The 18,001-nt window shown below is 44.8% G+C and overlaps 1 protein-coding gene across 1 annotated transcript in view; it reads right to left on the bottom strand.

Moving 5' to 3' along the window:
- The window catches only part of LOC126194871 (pancreatic triacylglycerol lipase-like), a 247,020-nt gene that overhangs the window by 130,869 nt on the left and 98,150 nt on the right, over window positions 1–18,001 (bottom strand). Inside the window, exon 3 of the mRNA XM_049933215.1 lies at window positions 17,102–17,250. Coding sequence (XP_049789172.1) covers window positions 17,102–17,250 — 149 coding nt within the window. The remainder of the gene's footprint in view (window positions 1–17,101; window positions 17,251–18,001) is intronic.

Raw genomic sequence — 18,001 nt, 5'->3', positions numbered from 1 at the left:
ACCGTAGGATCCTACGCAGTGCCGTAGGGGACCGCACCGCCACTTCCCAGCAAATTAGGGACACTGTTGCTCCTGGGGTATCGGCGAGGACCATTCGCAACCGTCTCCATGAAGCTGGGCTACGGTCCCGCACACCGTTAGGCCGTCTTCCGCTCACGCCCCAACATCGTGCAGCCCGCCTCCAGTGGTGTCGCGACAGGCGTGAATGGAGGGACGAATGGAGACGTGTCGTCTTCAGCGATGAGAGTCGCTTCTGCCTTGGTGCCAATGATGGTCGTATGCGTGTTTGGCGCCGTGCAGGTGAGCGCCACAATCAGGCCTGCATACGACCGAGGCACACAGGGCCAACACCCAGCATCATGGTGTGGGGAGCGATCTCCTACACTGGCCGTACACCACTGGTGATCGTCGAGGGGACACTGAATAGTGCACGGTACATCCAAACCGTCATCGAACCCATCGTTCTACCATTCCTAGACGGGCAAGGGAACTTGCTGTTCCAACAGGACAATGCACGTCCGCATGTATCCCGTGCCATCCAACGTGCTCTAGAAGGTGTAAGTCAACTACCCTGGCCAGCAAGATCTCCGGATCTGTCCCCCATTGAGCATGTTTGGGACTGGATGAAGCGTCGTCTCACGCGGTCTGCACGTCCAGCACGAACGCTGGTCCAACTGAGGCGCCAGGTGGAAATGGTATGGCAAGCCGTTCCACAGGACTACATCCAGCATCTCTACGATCGTCTCCATGGGAGAATAGCAGCCTGCATTGCTGCGAAAGGTGGATATACACTGTACTAGCGCCGACATTGTGCATGCTCTGTTGCCTGTGTCTATGTGCCTGTGGTTCTGTCAGTGTGATCATGTGATGTATCTGACCCCAGGAATGTGTCAATAAAGTTTCCCCTCCCTGGGACAATGAATTCACGGTGTTCTTATTTCAATTTCCAGGAGTGTATGTGTAGTGTATGTTCTTTAGGACATGCCCGAAAGAACAGACACCATTCTTGATCCTGCAACCGTACATATACATTGTTGTTGTTGTTGTGGTCTTCAGTCCTGAGACTGGTTTGATGCAGCTCTCCATGCCACTCTATCCTGTGCAAGCTTCTTCATCTCCCAGTACCTACTGCAACCTACATCCTTCTGAATCTGCTTAGTGTATTGATCTCTTGGTCTCCCTCTACGATTTTTACCCTCCGCGCTGCCCTACAATGCTAAATTTGTGATCCCTTGATGCCTCAAAACATGTCCTACCAACCGATCCCTTCTTCTAGTCAGGTTGTCCCACAAACTTCTCTTCTCCCCAATCCTATTCAATACCTCCTCATTAGATACGTGATCTACCCACCTTATCTTCAGCATTCTTCTGTAGCACCACATTTCGAAAGCTTCTATTCTCTTCTTGTCCAAACTGGTTATTGTCCATGTTTCACTTCCATACATGGCTACACTCCATACCAATACTTTCAGAAATGACTTCCTGACACTTAAATCTATACTCGATGTTAACAAATTTCTCTTCTTCGGAAACGATTTCCTTGCCATTGCCAGTCTGCATTTTATATCCTCTCTACTTCGACCATCATCTGTTATTTTACTCCCTAAATAGCAAAACTCCTTTACTACTTTAAGTGTCTCATTTCCTAATCTAATCCCCTCAGCATCACCCGATTTAATTTGACTACATTCCATTATCCTCGTTTTGCTTTTGTTGATGTTCATCTTATATCCTCCTTTCAAGACACTGTCCATTCCGTTCAACTGCTCTTCCATGTCCTTTGCTGTCTCTGACAGAATTACAATGTCATCGGCGAACCTCAAAGTTTTTACTTCTTCTCCATGAATTTTAATACCTACTCCGAATTTTTCTTTTGTTTCCTTTACTGCTTGCTCAATATACAGATTGAATAATATCGGGGAGAGGCTACAACCCTGTCTCACTCCTTTCCCAGCCACTGCTTCCCTTTCATATACATGATGAAACGAAATAAATTATGACAGCGACCGCTGCGACTGCGCTGAAATGGAAACAATGACGGCAAGTGAAACTTTGCGTCGAACCTCGACTCGAACCCGCAGTTATCGCTTTACGCGAGTTGTCACCTTCACTCTTCGGATATCCGAGCACTTCTTTCGCCTGTAGGACCAACTAAGTAGTATGCTACAAGTTGGGACTTCTGGTCGGACAGAAAGCGTGCTCGGATAATCAGTGAAGGCGACCACTCTTCTACAGCGGGAAATCGGGATAGGAGACAGAGTCCGGCACAAATTTTCGCTTGTCGCCGTTGAATTCATTTCAGTGTCCCATTGTGAAAATTATTTCATTTCGTCACCTACTGCAGGTGCATCGTGGTATTTACGTCAGCCATTCACTACCAACCGATGTGTTGCCACCGTTAGTCGGTCAGTACTCTCGCGGACAACCTTCGTTTTCGTGCAGTTTCTTGCGCTATTTGAGTTCTAACACCGTGAATAATGGAAATAATTACAGCAACGAAAGGAAAGCCTTGTCCTCTCAAGGACGGTCATCAATACCAGGTGCACCGAAAACGGAGTGAACAGGTTGTGCATCGATTTCTGAACTGAGTAAGTGTCAAGGCCGTTTAAAAATTGCGAATGGCAGAATCTGGGCTAACAGCAACATTCTTGCCCACTTGACGAATCAAACACGTAGATTAAAAAGAGAATGCATTACTGCTGTCTGTTTTCCCGGATTTTTAAAAGAGAGATTTCTAGATCTGTGACATCGTCTCAAATATGCCAAATTATGAGAACTCCAAGTCTGCATTGTATAAAGCAACAAGGGAAGCTATTGGGATGACCCACAATCCTGGCACTGAGATTCAACTGAGTGAAGGCATTTTGAAATTACTGAAGGAAATAACTTGCTGAAAACTGACGATGCGTCTATTTCTCACAGAAGAATCCTGTTGTTCCGTTGTGAAAAGCGGAGAAAACTCTGTGTGGAAATGGAGCTGTTCTTATGGATGACACATATGACAGTTGTTCGAAACAATTCAGACAATTGCACACAATAAACGGCAATATCGGAAGCACAGAACAGGAGAAGAAAGTATTTCCTACTTTACTTGCTTTGCTCATCAGACAAAATTCAAAATAAATATGAAAGACCTTTTCGGGATTGCAAAATAAGATGACCGGGTGGTCGCCGGAAACTGCAGTGCTAGACTTCGAAATGGTAACAATTAAAGCAATGAAAACCTTGTTCCCTGAATCCCTTACCGGTTGCAGTTTGCACTTCAGTCGATGTCTGTGGCAGAAAATAGAAGAACTGGGATTAACGGAGGAATACAGAAGTAGATAAGAGGTCCGATTACTTTGTAGCATGTGTGCTGCAGTGGCACATTTTCCACTAAACAGCGTCGATGAAGCGTTTATGGTTATCATAGAGGTAATGCCCGGTGGAGAAAAGTTCACGCATTTCTCAGACCACATGCGCAATCAGTGAAAGCAAAATCCTAGTATATCGGTTCAAATGTGGGATGTTTTTAATCAGCGGCACAGGGTCACGAACGCTGTCGAAGGTTGCTACAGAAAACTGAAGTCCTCCATAAATCAAAAGCATCCGAAGGTATACTTCCTGATAAATAAACAGAAGAAAGATTCAGTTAATGCTATGTTTGAAACTAAAAAAGACTCCATTGCCGTGCCTCTTAAAAAATAAATGAAGTACATAAATCTTAACAAAAGAATAACTGATATTATCGTTACACATGCGACATCTTGCGCCACCTAATAAGTTCCAAAACACGCATAAAAACGGGATTCCTCCGGGGCTCATACATCGGGTTCTGTTGCGTCACGTATTCGCCCTTTGGACTATGGACCATTTGTCACCAAACAGAAGGAGCGTCTTAGTGGCGTTATCCTACAGTGTATGTCAAATTATGAATATTACACACTTCCTCCTTCTTAGGCAAATGGAGCAAATGGATTGGTTCTTTTTGCATTTAATGTGGCCTACGGTGGGCCTTAAGAGGCTTATGGAGGCAACATTATTTCATGGGCGGTTCCTTAGAAAACCTCAAAACAAAAGGTTTTTTCACCATTTATCGTACCAAAACCGGGCAGTGAGTTCCAATACGGCTGTTCACTTTAAATGGCTGAAATTTTTACGACATATTCCTAAAATCGCGATTCGGACATCCTTGAGAATTTTCTTGACATCTTTATCCGTTTCCAAGATACAAGGGTTCAAAGTTACCTTACATGCACACGTGAAATACGTTGTGAGGCGGGATCTAATTAACAAACAATCGCAGAAAGTTTCAAAAAATTTTAACATTACATTCTCTAGGCATTTGTGTAGATGTACCACCTTCCTGTTTTCAAAAATCTATACCAGTTATCGAGAAACATCTGAAAAATTCTGTTTTTGGGTACCACAACAGAGCCGCGGCTCGTGGTCTTGCGGTAGCGTTCTCGCTTCCCGTGCACCGGGTCCCGGGTTCGATTCCCGGCGGGGTCAGCGATTTTCTCTGCCTCGAGATGACTGGGTGTTGTGTGTCTTTCATCCTCATTCACCCGCAAGTCGCCGTAGTGGCGTTAAAGAACCGCCCCGCGAGGGGTCTCCCAGCCATCAATGCTATACGCTCATTATTGCCGAGCCGCAGATACCAAGACAGCTATGCACAGAAGATGGGTGTAATTTTTACGGTATATTCGTAAGATTGCATAGGAATGTCCTTGGAACTAAAATGGTCGGAAAATTCACGGCTACAATATCTGTGTCCGAAACATCATGTTGAGATCACGGGTCGTAAAGTCAACGGCCGAAAAGTCCACAACCGCACACAATAGGTACTTCCCGCCATCCTGTCATATCTTCACATCGAGCCATGTTACTGCGCTGATTCCGTACAACCTGCGTACATTTCGCTGCGACGACTTCTGTCAGGGGTAAAGGTTGATATGAGTGCCTGGCACCAGCTCTGGAACATGTGCGTTTTTCTGAAGGGATGAGTTTTCTGGTGAGTTCTTTTAACTCTAACACATAACCGTGTTCTACGAAAAACAAAGCTAGAGTTTGACGCCACGACGACGTTGATATTACAGATGGAGCACAAACTCGGATTTGACGAATGTGGGATAAAATGGCAATCGTGACCTTTTTAAGGTTCAAAATGGTTCAAATGGCTCTGAGCACTATGGGACTTAACATCTGTGGTCATCAGTCCCCTAGAACTTAGAACTACTTAAACCTAACTAACCTAATGACATCACAAACATCCACGCCCGAGGCAGGATTCGAACCTGCGACCGTAGCAGTCGCGCGGTTCCGGACTGCGCGCCTAGAACCGCTAGACCACCGCGGCCGGCCCTTTTTAAGGAACCTAACTGGCATCGCCTGGTGCGTACCAGGAATAAGAATTAAAGTATAGATCAGATCATCATGGTTGGTCGGGAATGGACATCTCGTTCCCCCGGATAAATATTCAGCGTCTTTAACACTGGCCACTGGGTCCAAGACAGTCTAGCTCATGACAGCAGCTTCATAATATTCTGCAAGTCGAAGACAGACTATAGCGCTCATTGTCGTCGAAACGTCACAACGTGTTTCCAGACTTACATGAAACAAATGACGCACGTGTATTTTTCCGGCCCCTAACAGGAGGACAGTGAAACTAAACAGCAAAATTTAATATTGCAGTCTACAAAGTTAATAACGTGACTGCAAAATTTCAGCTTTTCTTAAAATCTGTAACGATGCAATATCTGAGAAAGCCGCATTAACATTCTGTCAGATCTTGATAATATTTCAAATTGGCGCAAACATTGCAAGCTTGTGTCAAATATTCTAAAACTGTACACTTTGAAAAACGAAAAAAAAAACCTATTAGCCTATGACTGCAATATCACCGACTCACAAATGGAATCTGTCAACTCATACAAATGTCTGTGTGTAATAATTTGTTGGGCTATGAAATGGACTGGTCACATAGGCTCGGTCAAACGTAAAGCAGGTGGCAGACGTCAGCTCACTGATAGTATATTGGGAAATTTGCAGACAATCTACAAAACGTGCCGCGCGGAGTGGCCGCGCGGTTAGAGGCACCATGTAACGAATTGCGAGGCGCCTCCCGCTGGAGGTTCGAGTCCTCCCTCGGGCATGTGTGTGTGTGTGTGTGTGTGTGTGTGTGTGTGTGTGTGTGTGTGTGTTTGTGTGTGTGTGTGTTGTTCTTAGCATAAATTAGATTAAGTTAGTTTAAGTAGTGTGTAAGTCTAGGAACCGATGACCTCAGCAATTTGGTCCCTTAGGAATTCACACATTTGAACATGTGAAAAAAACATGTAGCTTACAAAATACTCGCGCACCCCTATAGAATATTGCTCAAGTGTGTGGGATCCACAACACATAGAACTAACAGGGTTGGGTTCAAATGGCTCTGAGCACTATGGGACTCAACTGCTGTGGTCATCAGTCCCCTAGAACTTAGAACTACTTAAACCTAACTAACCTAAGGACATCACACACATCCATGCCCGAGGCAGGATTCGAACCTTCGACCGTAGCAGCAGCGCGGCTCCGGACTGGAGCGCCTAGAACCGCACGGCCACCGCGGCCGGCAACTAACAGGGAATATTGAACGTATACAGAGAAGGGCAGCACGAATGGGCACAGGTTTATTTGGCACTAAGCGGAGAAGCCGAAAAATCTGAACTGGCAGACGTTTGAAGATACACTACTGGCCATTAAAATTGCTACACCACGAAGATGACGTGCTACAGACGCGAAATGTAACCGACAGGAAGAAGAAGTTGTGATATGCAAATGATTAGCTTTTCAGAACATTCACACAAGGTTGGTGCCGGTGGCGACACCTACAACGTGCTGACATGAGGAAAGTTTAAAACGATTTCTCGTACACAAACAGCAGTTGACCGGCGTTGCCTGGTGAAACGTTGTTGTGATGCCTTGTATAAGGAGGGGAAATGCGTACCATCACGTTGCCGACTTTGATAAAGGTCGGATTGTAGCCTATCGCGACTGCGGTTTATCGTATCGCGACATGCTGCTCGCGTTGGTCGAGATCCAATGACTGTTAGCAGAATATGGAATCGGTGGGTTCAGGAGGGTAATACGGAACGCCGTGCTGGATCCCAACGGCCTCGTATCACTAGCAGTCGAGATGACAGGTATCTTATCCGCATGGCTGTAACGGATCGTGCAGCCACGTCTCGATTCCTGAGTCAACAGATGGGGACGTTTGCAAGACAACAACCATCTGCACGAACAGTTCGACGACGTTTGCAGCAGCATGGACTATCAGCTCGGAGACCATGGCTGCGGTTACCCTTGACGCTACATGACACACAGGAGCGCCTGCGATGGTGTACTCAGCGACGAACCTGGGTGCACAAATGGCAAAATAACATTTTTTCGGATGAATCCAGGTTCTGTTTACAGCATCATGATGGTCGCATCCGTGTTTGGCGACATCGCGGTGAACGCACATTGGAAGCGCGTATTCGTCATCTCCATACTGGCGTATCACCCGGCGCGATGGTATGGGGTCCCATTGGTTACACGTCTCGGTCACCGCTTGTTCGCATTTGAAATATTACTGTATCTCATTGCTACCTATCAGAACCCCTTGGAAAGCATTAAAGACAAACACTAGTCCTAATTGTTCAATTGTAAAATGACCTGTTTCCAAATTACATACAAAAAAACACTATGTATACATATAATTCGAAAACGATGCTTTGCTGATTAACATTGTTCTTATGTGAGCAACATAATATAAATGTGAGATTAATACTGTAACTAATCGAAAGAAATGTAGCACATGGTCAGGATTTACCAGTAAACCTATCAGTATAAAATTACTACAGCAAATTAAATAGAACATATAAATAAAGCATGTTAATTGAATCTCCGATATATGTTAGCACTAAAATTCAGGCACTAGTTGATTTGTTATAAACAAATTTAGAAATGTGATTGTTATCTGTAACATAATTAGTCAGAAAATGTTATATTAACTCCTAACTAAGTTGAAAATAGGTTCACCTTGTTCCGCACTGAGAGTGTAAATTTTTAGCAATGTGTAGCTCATATTCGGTTTAACTTTTAATTGTGGTTTTACATAAAATTGTAATTTTCATTGTAGGTAATTGTTAACAAAAGTATAAATAGAGGTCACGCAGGTGCCTTGGGGCACTCGTTTTTTGGCTAGGGTTGCGAGCAAATGTATTGTAGGCTCACTCTTTTGTTGATTGTTGTGAAGTCTGTGTCGATTGACGTCAACTTTGGGTACATGTGATGTAACCGGTACAATTCACCAGGCTCGGACACCAGAGTCCTGGAAATATATTGGTGTTAAAACTGCACTGTACTTTGGAATTTATTTGGGAGTCTTCCGCAATCCTTTTCATAGGCTGCACAGCGACGAGACGAATCCAGGAATTTTACAAAACCCCGAAAACTAAACAACTTTCAATGTTGGCAGATGGCTCTGAGCACTGTGGGACTTAACTTCTGAGGTCATCAGTCCCCTAGAACTTAGAACTACTTAAACCTAACTAACCTAAGGACATCACACACATCCATGCCCGAGGCAGGATTCGAACCTGCGACCGTAGCGGTCGCGCGGTTCCAGACTGTAGCGCCTAGAAACGCTCGGCCACTCCGGCCGGCCAATGTTGGCAGAATTGACGTGAAAACAACAGCGCATCGACTGGGCATTTCACTCAAAACATTTGCAATGCGGAGGTGGGAAAATATAAACATCTCACATTGACCGCACTTTGAATAGTGGACGTTACATCTCAGATGTGTTACGACCCGTGGCTCCACCCTTCATTCGATTCCTGCGAAACCCAGTATATGAGAGGAAAGTTCCTGTAACGGCGCGTAGCAAGCTGGATGTTTCAGTGATGCCAGTGTGGCGTACAGCATTTCTAATACAGTGATGATATGCCAGAGACGAGTGTCAAAAATGGTTCAAATGGCTCTGAGCACTATGGGACTTAACATCTGTGGTCATGAGTCCCCTAGAACTTAGAACTACTTAAAGCTAACTAGCCTAAGGACATCACACACATCCATACCCGAGGCAGGATTCGAACCTGCGACTGTAGCGGTCCCGCGGTTCCAGGCTGAAGCGCCTAGAACCGCTCGGCCACACCGACCGGCTAGAGACGAGTGTCGTGTCGCCCACAACGAACCGAGCACTGGTTATCACACGACTATCCCACGTGACCACTTGTGATGCTACACACTCTAGTTGTGACAAACCATTAGCGCCATATCAGAACTAGGTCAGTTAGAGATTAACAGACCTTTGAGGTTAGCAGTTTCATTAATTAATTTCTACCTTAATTTAATTCGTAGTTTAATGGGTGTTGCGAGAGCAAACGAGCGATACCAAGTACACAGTATAAAGATACTGTCCATAATTTTTGCTGGTCATAACTGCTATTAACTCGGGCACTGGTAATTTATGCCAAGGTGGCGTTTTAAGTTGTATGAGAAATCTTTCAGTAAATTTTGAAATGTTGACCTCACAAGAATACCCCAGGCAGGTGCCTGTGCAGCGGTTCTGGCTGTTAGGAGAAGTCAGTGTCTGGCAACCTAATCCAGCTAAGCAACTGCCAAAAACTATGTAGATGAGCACTGTTAGGTTGGCTACGAAAAGTAGAGACCTCTGCGCGGTCGGTCATTTTCTTTGAAAGCCAATGTTTTAGTAATCCCCACAGCAAGAGATCTGCCTCGCTCGAACCCGAGTCCTTCTGCTATTAAGACGCGATTCCATGACTCCAGACCACATGGTCCTACCGTTTAGGCGCCATGTTGAGACAGTATAACTGAGTACTACAGATACCATAAAGTTTGATAACAGATCGGCAGATAGTTGGAGAAATAGCTAATGACCTCCTCCTGCAGCAGGGACGCCTACTGATTATCAGTGCACCCAGAAACAAAGTCTTGACTGACCTCCAAGTAGTGGCTGAAATGCTTTCGCCAGGCCTAAAAGCGAAATTCCATGCTACAGGAATGAATTTCCCCTAGCATTCTACAAATTTTGCTATGAGCCTGTCCATACAACTGATTCGACAACTCAGTGTGTTCATGTAACTAAACGAATTATTATCAGCGTCTTTGGTTGCTGTTGCATAATGGTCTCTTTTCCCGCACACAGACATATTCGCTAGCCAAGAACACGTATTTCTAACATTCCTGTGGAATCTTGAGTACTATTTGTTCCTGCCACATCTGCAAACTCCATGACCTGTTGAGTTATCAGTTTGTCAGGTCCCGCCATTGCATTGTCTCCAACCTTGCAAGCCAACGATATGTACTGGGTGTCCGTCCAGTCCATCTGAGTACACAATAGTGCCCAGGACGCCATCGTCCAGTGTGGACCCTCTACCGTTGCGTTTTGTCAATGTGGCCAGAGGTCCTCTCATACAGACACACCACGTGCTGACATCAGAGCCTGTGGCGTGCAATTAAAGATGGCGTGAATATGTTTCTCGGAAGAAATGGTCGTGTACAAGTTTAGAATGCACTTGTTACTGAAAGGGTGTTATGAAAAAGTCGGCGAGCAACTACTACCCAGATATGTGAGATGGGCAACACAGCAATCGAACGTGCAGGCCTTCAATCTTTGGAGAGGGCTTGTAAGTCAGTTATTGTTGCCATGTTGAGTTGTCTGTTAGACAAGGGGGAGCGTGCAGTACTCCAGGCTCTACAGCTCCGTGATGTGGAGTTGTGTTCATTTTCTCCTCAATGGAGCCAATAAGATAATGACGATGCATCCATATCACTGCGTATCACTGAAATCCCCACGCCAGCGCTATATCTATAGCTATAGCTACGTTTACATCTACACTCTGCAAGCCCCTCACGGTGTGTAAGACAGCTGCTACGTGCCATCTTTACGTCTTTAGAGAGTATCTCTCTCGCTCACCCTCAATTAGGATCATCATCATCATCATCATCATTTAAGACTGATTGTGCCTTTCAGCGTTCAGTCTGAAGCATAGCCCCCCTTATAAAATTCCTCCATGATCCCCTATTCAGTGCTAACATTGGTGCCTCTTCTGATGTTAAACCTATTACTTCAAAATCATTCTTCACCGAATCTAGGTACCTTCTCCTTGGTCTGCCCCGACTCCTCCTACCCTCTACTGCTGAACCCATGAGTCTCTTGGGTAACCTTGCTTCTCCCATGCGTGTAACATGACCCCACCATCTAAGCCTGTTCGCCCTGACTGCTACATCTATAGATTTCATTCCCAGTTTTTCTTTGATTTCCTCATTGTGGACACCCTCCTGCCATTGTTCCCATCTACTAGTACCTGCAATCATCCTAGCTACTTTCATATCCGTAACCTCAGCCTTGTTGATAAGGTAACCTGAATCCACCCAGCTTTCGCTCCCAAACAACAAATTTGGTCGAAAGATTGAACGGTGCACAGATAACTTAGTCTTGGTACTGACTTCCTTCTTGCAGAAGAGTGTAGATCGTAGCTGAGCGCTCACTGCATTAGCTTTGCTACACCTCGCTTCCAGTTCTTTCACTATGTTGCCATCCTGTGAGAATATGCATCCCAAGTACTTGAAACCATCCACCTGTTCTAACTTTGTTCCTCCTATTTGGCACTCAATCTGTTTATATTTCTTTCCCACTGACATTACTTTCGTTTTGGGGATGCTAATCTTCATACCATAGTCCTTATATTTCTGATCAAGCTCTGAAATATTACTTTGCAAACTTTCAATCGAATCTGACATCACAACGAAGTCATCAACATATGCAAGACTGCTTATTTTGTGTTCACATATCTTAATCTCACCCAGCCAGTCTATTGTTTTCAACATATGATCCATAAATAATATGAACAACAGTGGAGACAGTGTCTTACCCATGAAACTACTCTGAACCATGAACTCAACTTACCGTCAACTCTAACTGCTGCCAGACTATCCATGTAAAGACCTTTAATTGCTTGCAAAAGTTTGCCTCCTATTCCATAATCTCGTAGAACGGACAATAACTTCCTCCTAGGAACCCGGTCATATGCCTTTTCTAGATCTATAAAGCATAGATACAATTCCCTGTTCCACTCATAACACTTCTCCATTATTTGCCGTAAGCTAAAGATCTGGTCCTGACAACCTCTAAGAGGCCTAAACTCACACTGATTTTCATCCAATTGGTCCTCAACTAATACTCGCACTTTCCTTTCAACAATACCTGCGAAGATTTTACCCACAACGCTGATTAAAGAGATACCTCTGTAGTTGTTACAATCTTTTCTGTTTCCATGTTTAAATATTGGTGTGATTACTGCTTTTGTCCAGTCTGATGGAACCTGTCCCGACACCCAGGCCAATTCAATTATCCTGTGTAGCCATTTAAGACCTGACATTCCACTGTATTTGATGAGTTCCGACTTAATTTCATCCACCCCAGCTGCTTTATTGCACTGCAATCTACTGACCATTTTCTCCACTTCCTCAAATGTGATCCTATTTCCATCATAATTCCTATCCCATTCTACCTCGAAATCTGAAACATTACTGATCGTATTTTCACCTACATTGAGGAACTCTTCAAAATATTCCCTCCATCTGCCCAAGGCATCCACTGGATTCACCAGCAGTTTTCCTGACCTGTCCAAAATACTTGTTATTTCCTTCTTACCTCCCTTTCGAAGACTGCTAATTACACTCCAGAATGGTTTTCCAGCAGCTTGACCCATAGTCTCCAACCTGTTTCCAAAGTCTTCCCAAGATTTCTTCTTGGACGCTGCAATTATCTGTTTGGCTTTGTTTCGTTTCTTTCTTTAACATAACTTTCTCTGTCTACCTGAGTTCTAGTTTGTAGCCATTTTTGATACGCCTTCTTTTTCCTTTTACAGGCTGCCTTGACTGTGTCATTCCACGAAGCTGTTTGCTTCATCCTACTTTTACACACTACTGTTCCAAGACATTCTTTAGCCACTTCTAGTACTGCGTCCCTGTACCTTGTCCATGCCTTTTCCAATGACTGTAATTGACTACATTCAACTAACTGGTACCTTTCTGAGATCGCTGTTATGTACTTGTGCCTGATTTCCTTATCCTGAAGTTTCTCCACTCTTATCCTCCTACATATGGACCTGACCTCCTGCACTTTCGGCCTCACAATCCCAATTTCACTGCAGATTAAATAATGATCAGTGTCATCAAAGAATCCCCTGAATACACGTGTGTCCCTCACAGCCTTCCTGAATTCCTGATCTGTTATTATATAGTCAATGGCAGATCTGGTTCCCCTGCCTTCCCAAGTATACCGGTGAATATTCTTATGTTTAAAAAGGAGTTTGTGATTACTAAGCCCATACTGGCACAGAAATCCAAGAGTTGTTTCCCGTTCCTGTTGGCCTCCATATCCTCTCCAAATTTACCCATTTACTCAATTAGGAGTTTTATTTTTATTCATTTTCTGTCCTCCCATTATTTATGTGTGTGGTTTTTCGTGACTGACCAGACATTGTCTCCTAGTCCAGTAAGAAGTATATGGTAAAGCAAGGCACCCTTGCTACATATATCGGTGCCTTTTTTACTTTGTTTCAATCGTGTAAGCTCCGTTATTAATTTATTTGTGAGTCTTCCTCAAAATATACTGATTAATTGATTATGTAGTCGACTCCTATTTCAGTACAGTTGTGCTACAACGTTCAGTCCAAAATCTGTCACCACATCTGATCTATTTTACTGTGATTTTACAGAAATTCACGGTCAGGGCAGGGATTGAGGTAGTTTGTGCAGGTTTCCAAGCAACACAGATGGGAATGCGGTTCCAACTTTTCCCACACAGGAGCCTAATTTAACTCTGGTGGTGGGGCTAAAGAGCCAGTTTTGACTGCCGACCCACTGTGTTCAGACTGTGTAAACACACACCTATCATAACAACACGCAAGTATGCTGTTTGGGAATAGGTACAGACAGCTGATTTACTAGCCTACGTTGGCCTAACGACATTTACAGTTTGCTTTCTTTTTTCTTGGTCCCACACCAAGTGCTACACCAGCTCAGCTTAACAGGGACGACTCCAATACAAACGTGGACTGTCTGTCAACTTCTCAGAAAATGTATGCGGTTGCTCCAAGATGTCCTGTCCGCCGCTATGGACTTGGCAATCTACAGAACAACTGTTTTGTGTAGCTAAGATCTAGCTTCATTTTTAAGCCCGTTTTATTATGAATTTTGTTTAGCAGATAAATAGCTTGTTGCCTAGTTTCAACAGAAGACAAAGGACAAACGTGGTTATCTGTCAGACAGAAAGTCACTCCCTTTCATGGTACATACGTTACATATTCTGCCAGAAGTTAGTATTATATACTATCTGCTCAATAGTATCTGGACACCTAGTAGTGGACATTAATATGGACTGTGTCCACAATTCGCCTTTATAATGGCTTGAACTCTGCTTGAGACAGTTTCAGAGAGGTATCTGAACGCTTCTGGAGGTAGCACATTCTTCCTCAACCGCTGACATCAGAGAAGTCGACGTTCTCACTAACCCTAAAGGTGTTCCATTGGTATAGGTCGGGACTATTAGCAAGCCATTCTATTTCAGGAATGTTATTGTCCACAACCCATTGTCTCACAGATGCTGCTTTATGGCAGGATGCATTGTAATGCTAATACACACAGTACGCAGCTCGTGGTCTACTCGCTAGCGTCGCTGGCTCTCGAACACGGGGTCGCAGATTCGATTTCCGACCGGGTTGGGGATTTTCTCTGACCATGGATTGGGTGTTTGTGTTTTCATCATCATTAGTGACAGTGGCAAGAATGGACTGTGTAAAAATTGGTACTTTGTACGGGCGCTGATGACCGCGCAGTTGAGCGCCCCAGAAACCAAACATCATCTAATACACACAGTCGTAGTCCCCGAACTGTTCCTCTACTGTAGGCAATGTACAATGCTGTAGAATGTGTTAATACTTAAGCGCAATAAGGGGACCACATCATTACTACTACACAAGGGCAGGTAATGGTTTTCAGACTTTCTCCAACTCAAACCTTTCCCTTGGATTGCTGTACGGCGTAGCGTGATTCATTATTCAAAACCACTCGTTTCCCGTCATTCAATGTCCAGTGGCGTTCCACTTGACACCTCCTCAAGTTTCGCTTAGCACTGACTGCAGATATGTGTGGATTATGACGACCTGCTTGACCATTGTAACCCATCCTTTTTAACACCTTATGCACAGGCATTGTGCTAGATCGACTGCTGGTAGCACTCTGAAGCTCACGAGTGATCCCTTTTTTTGATTTTATGCGTTTTTTTACAATTACGTTTCGAGATTCTCGACGGTTGCTGTACGCCAGTACATGAGGTCTGCCTAGGCTCGGGTTAGTTATGGTTGATCCTTCAAGTGTCCACTTCACAATGGCATCACCAACAGCCGACTAGGGCAGCCTTAGAATGATTGAAATGTCCCTGATGTACTTATTGCTCAGGTGAAATCGGATGACTAATCCACGTGAGAAGTCATTGAGCTCTCATGACCGAATCATGCTACTGTTACTGATTCTCTACTTACAATACTCCACACCTCCAATTATAGTGGCGGGTCTGCCTGTCGTGACATCTAGTGATTAATTCCCTATTACGAGGTGTGTTTTTTTTTTTTTTAAGTGAGGTCCGCTTGAACATAAGTACACAACGAAAGGTTATTTGAAAACAGTAAATTTTTTTTCAGAAACTACATACTTCACTCTATGTTTCGACATAGTTGCCAAGTTTGTTGAAAAACGTATCATACCTCTCAACCAATTTTAAAATACCGTCTTCATAAAAACTTGCCGCCTGCTCCGATAACGAAGAGTTCAGTGCCGTTTTCACGTCGTTGTCATCATTGTAACGGTTGCCACTGAGGTGTTGTTTGAGGTGGGGGAACACATGGTAATCGCTCGGCACAAGATCAGGACTGTAGGGTGGATGGGTGGGTGGTCTAAGACTTCCCAGCCAAAACTGTCCAATAAATCGTGGGTGTGACCTGCAGTGTGAGGTCTTGTATTCTCATGCTGAAGGACAATTGCCTTCGTCAGTGTGCCGCGTCTTTTGTTTTGAATCGCTCTGCGTAGCTTTCTCAGGGTTTGGCAGTATGCTTCTGCATTGATAATGGTTCCTCGTTGCATGAAGTCGACCAACAAAACACCATACCTATCCCAAAACACCAACACCCTGATTTTGCGCTGGAATAGAGTCTGTTTGGCCTTCACCTTTACAGGCAAGTGTGTGTGTCTCCATTCCATGCTCTGTTGCTTCGATTCGGGCGTGATATACGAAACCCATGTTTCGTCTCCAGTTACGACCAGACTCAAGAAGCCATCACCTTCTTCGTGATAACGAGTCAAGAACTTCATCACACACTCAGATCTTTGGTTTTTGTGGTCCTCTGTTAGGAGTTTCGGGACCCGAGGGGAACACAGTTTCCTAAACTTAAAGTGTTCAGAAACAATGTTGTAAAGAACTGATCTCCACACGTCAGGAAATTCGTTTGAGAGACCTGTTATTGTGAAGCGCCTGTTATCACGAATCCTCGCTTCAACTGAAGCCACCAAATCGTCCGTAATCAAAGAAGGGCGACTGGAGCGGTCCTTATCATGGACGTTGTCACGGCCATCTCTGAATTCACGTACCCACTTGCGCTTTTTGCTTTCACTCATAACAGTATCACCGTACACTTCGCAAATCTGTCGATGAATTTCTGCAGCAGACACGTTCCTTGCTGACAAAAACCGTCATATCTGATCGAACCTCGCGGCGGGCGAGTTGATAGTCTTAAACATTTTGAAAGCAGACAACAGAACCGTACCGGTTAGCTACACAGCTGAAACTGAGCACAGTTGTTCCCGAGGCATGCCGGTACACGACGCTCGCGCTCGTTGCGGTATGCGCGCCAACTACAAGTGCCTACAACAAAACGGACTTCACTTCAAAAACACGCCTCGTACATATGCCTGTCTGGATACTTCCAATGAAATATGGTATTCGGCATGGCAGGTGATTAATTTTTTGTCTAGCCGGGCGTACTGTGCATTGACTGTGGGAGCTGCAGAGACGCACCTTGTCGGACCATCTTGGTGACGTTGAAGTCGACGCCGCCCACGTAGCCGTGCACGATGACCTTGGTGGGGCGGCGCGGGTCGAAGACGCCGTCCAGCCGCTGCTCGCCGTCTTCCAGGCGCAGCTCCACCGGCTCGTCCGGGTGCTCGCTACAAAGACACGTGTCTTCAGAAATAATTTTGTTCATAAACACTTACACCGAGGAGACAGAAGGCATGGGACAGCGACATGCACGTATACAGATGGCGGTAGTATCGCATACACAACATATAAAAGGGCAGTGCAATGGCTGAGCTGTCATTTGTACTCAAGTGACTGATGTGGAAAGGTGTCCGACGTGACTATGACCGCGACTATGAACGCGGAATGGTACTTGGAAAGAGGCGCATGGAACATTCCATTTCGGAAATCGTTAGGGAATTCAGTATTCCGAGATCCACAGTGTCAAGAGTGTGCCGAGAATAGCAAATTTCCTATCACCACATACAACGCAGCAGCGTACATCCTTCACTTAACGACCGAGAGCAGCGGCGAGTTGTCAGTAGTAATAGAAAAGCAACACTGCGTGAAATAACCACGGAAATCAATGTGGGACGTACGACGAACATACTCGGTTGTGGCTTCATAATGGTGTTTACACGAATTGGACTAGGTCCTCTGGTCCAATTGAACTGATCACTGACAGGAAATGTTTACGTTCGGCTACTTGGAGACCATTTTGAGCCATTCATCGATTTATGATCCTAAACAGCGATGGAATTTTCATCGATGACAATGCGCCATGTCAACGGGCCATAGTTGTTTACGAGTGGTTCGAAGAACATCCTGGACAGTTCAAGCGAATGATCTGGCCACCCAGATCACCCGGCATGAATCCCATCGAACATTTATGGGACAGAA

The sequence above is a fragment of the Schistocerca nitens genome, chromosome 7 (assembly GCF_023898315.1).
Source record: "Schistocerca nitens isolate TAMUIC-IGC-003100 chromosome 7, iqSchNite1.1, whole genome shotgun sequence".
In the NCBI taxonomy this organism is placed as follows: Eukaryota; Metazoa; Arthropoda; class Insecta; order Orthoptera; family Acrididae; genus Schistocerca; species Schistocerca nitens.
This window is presented reverse-complemented; position numbering and strand designations above follow the sequence as displayed.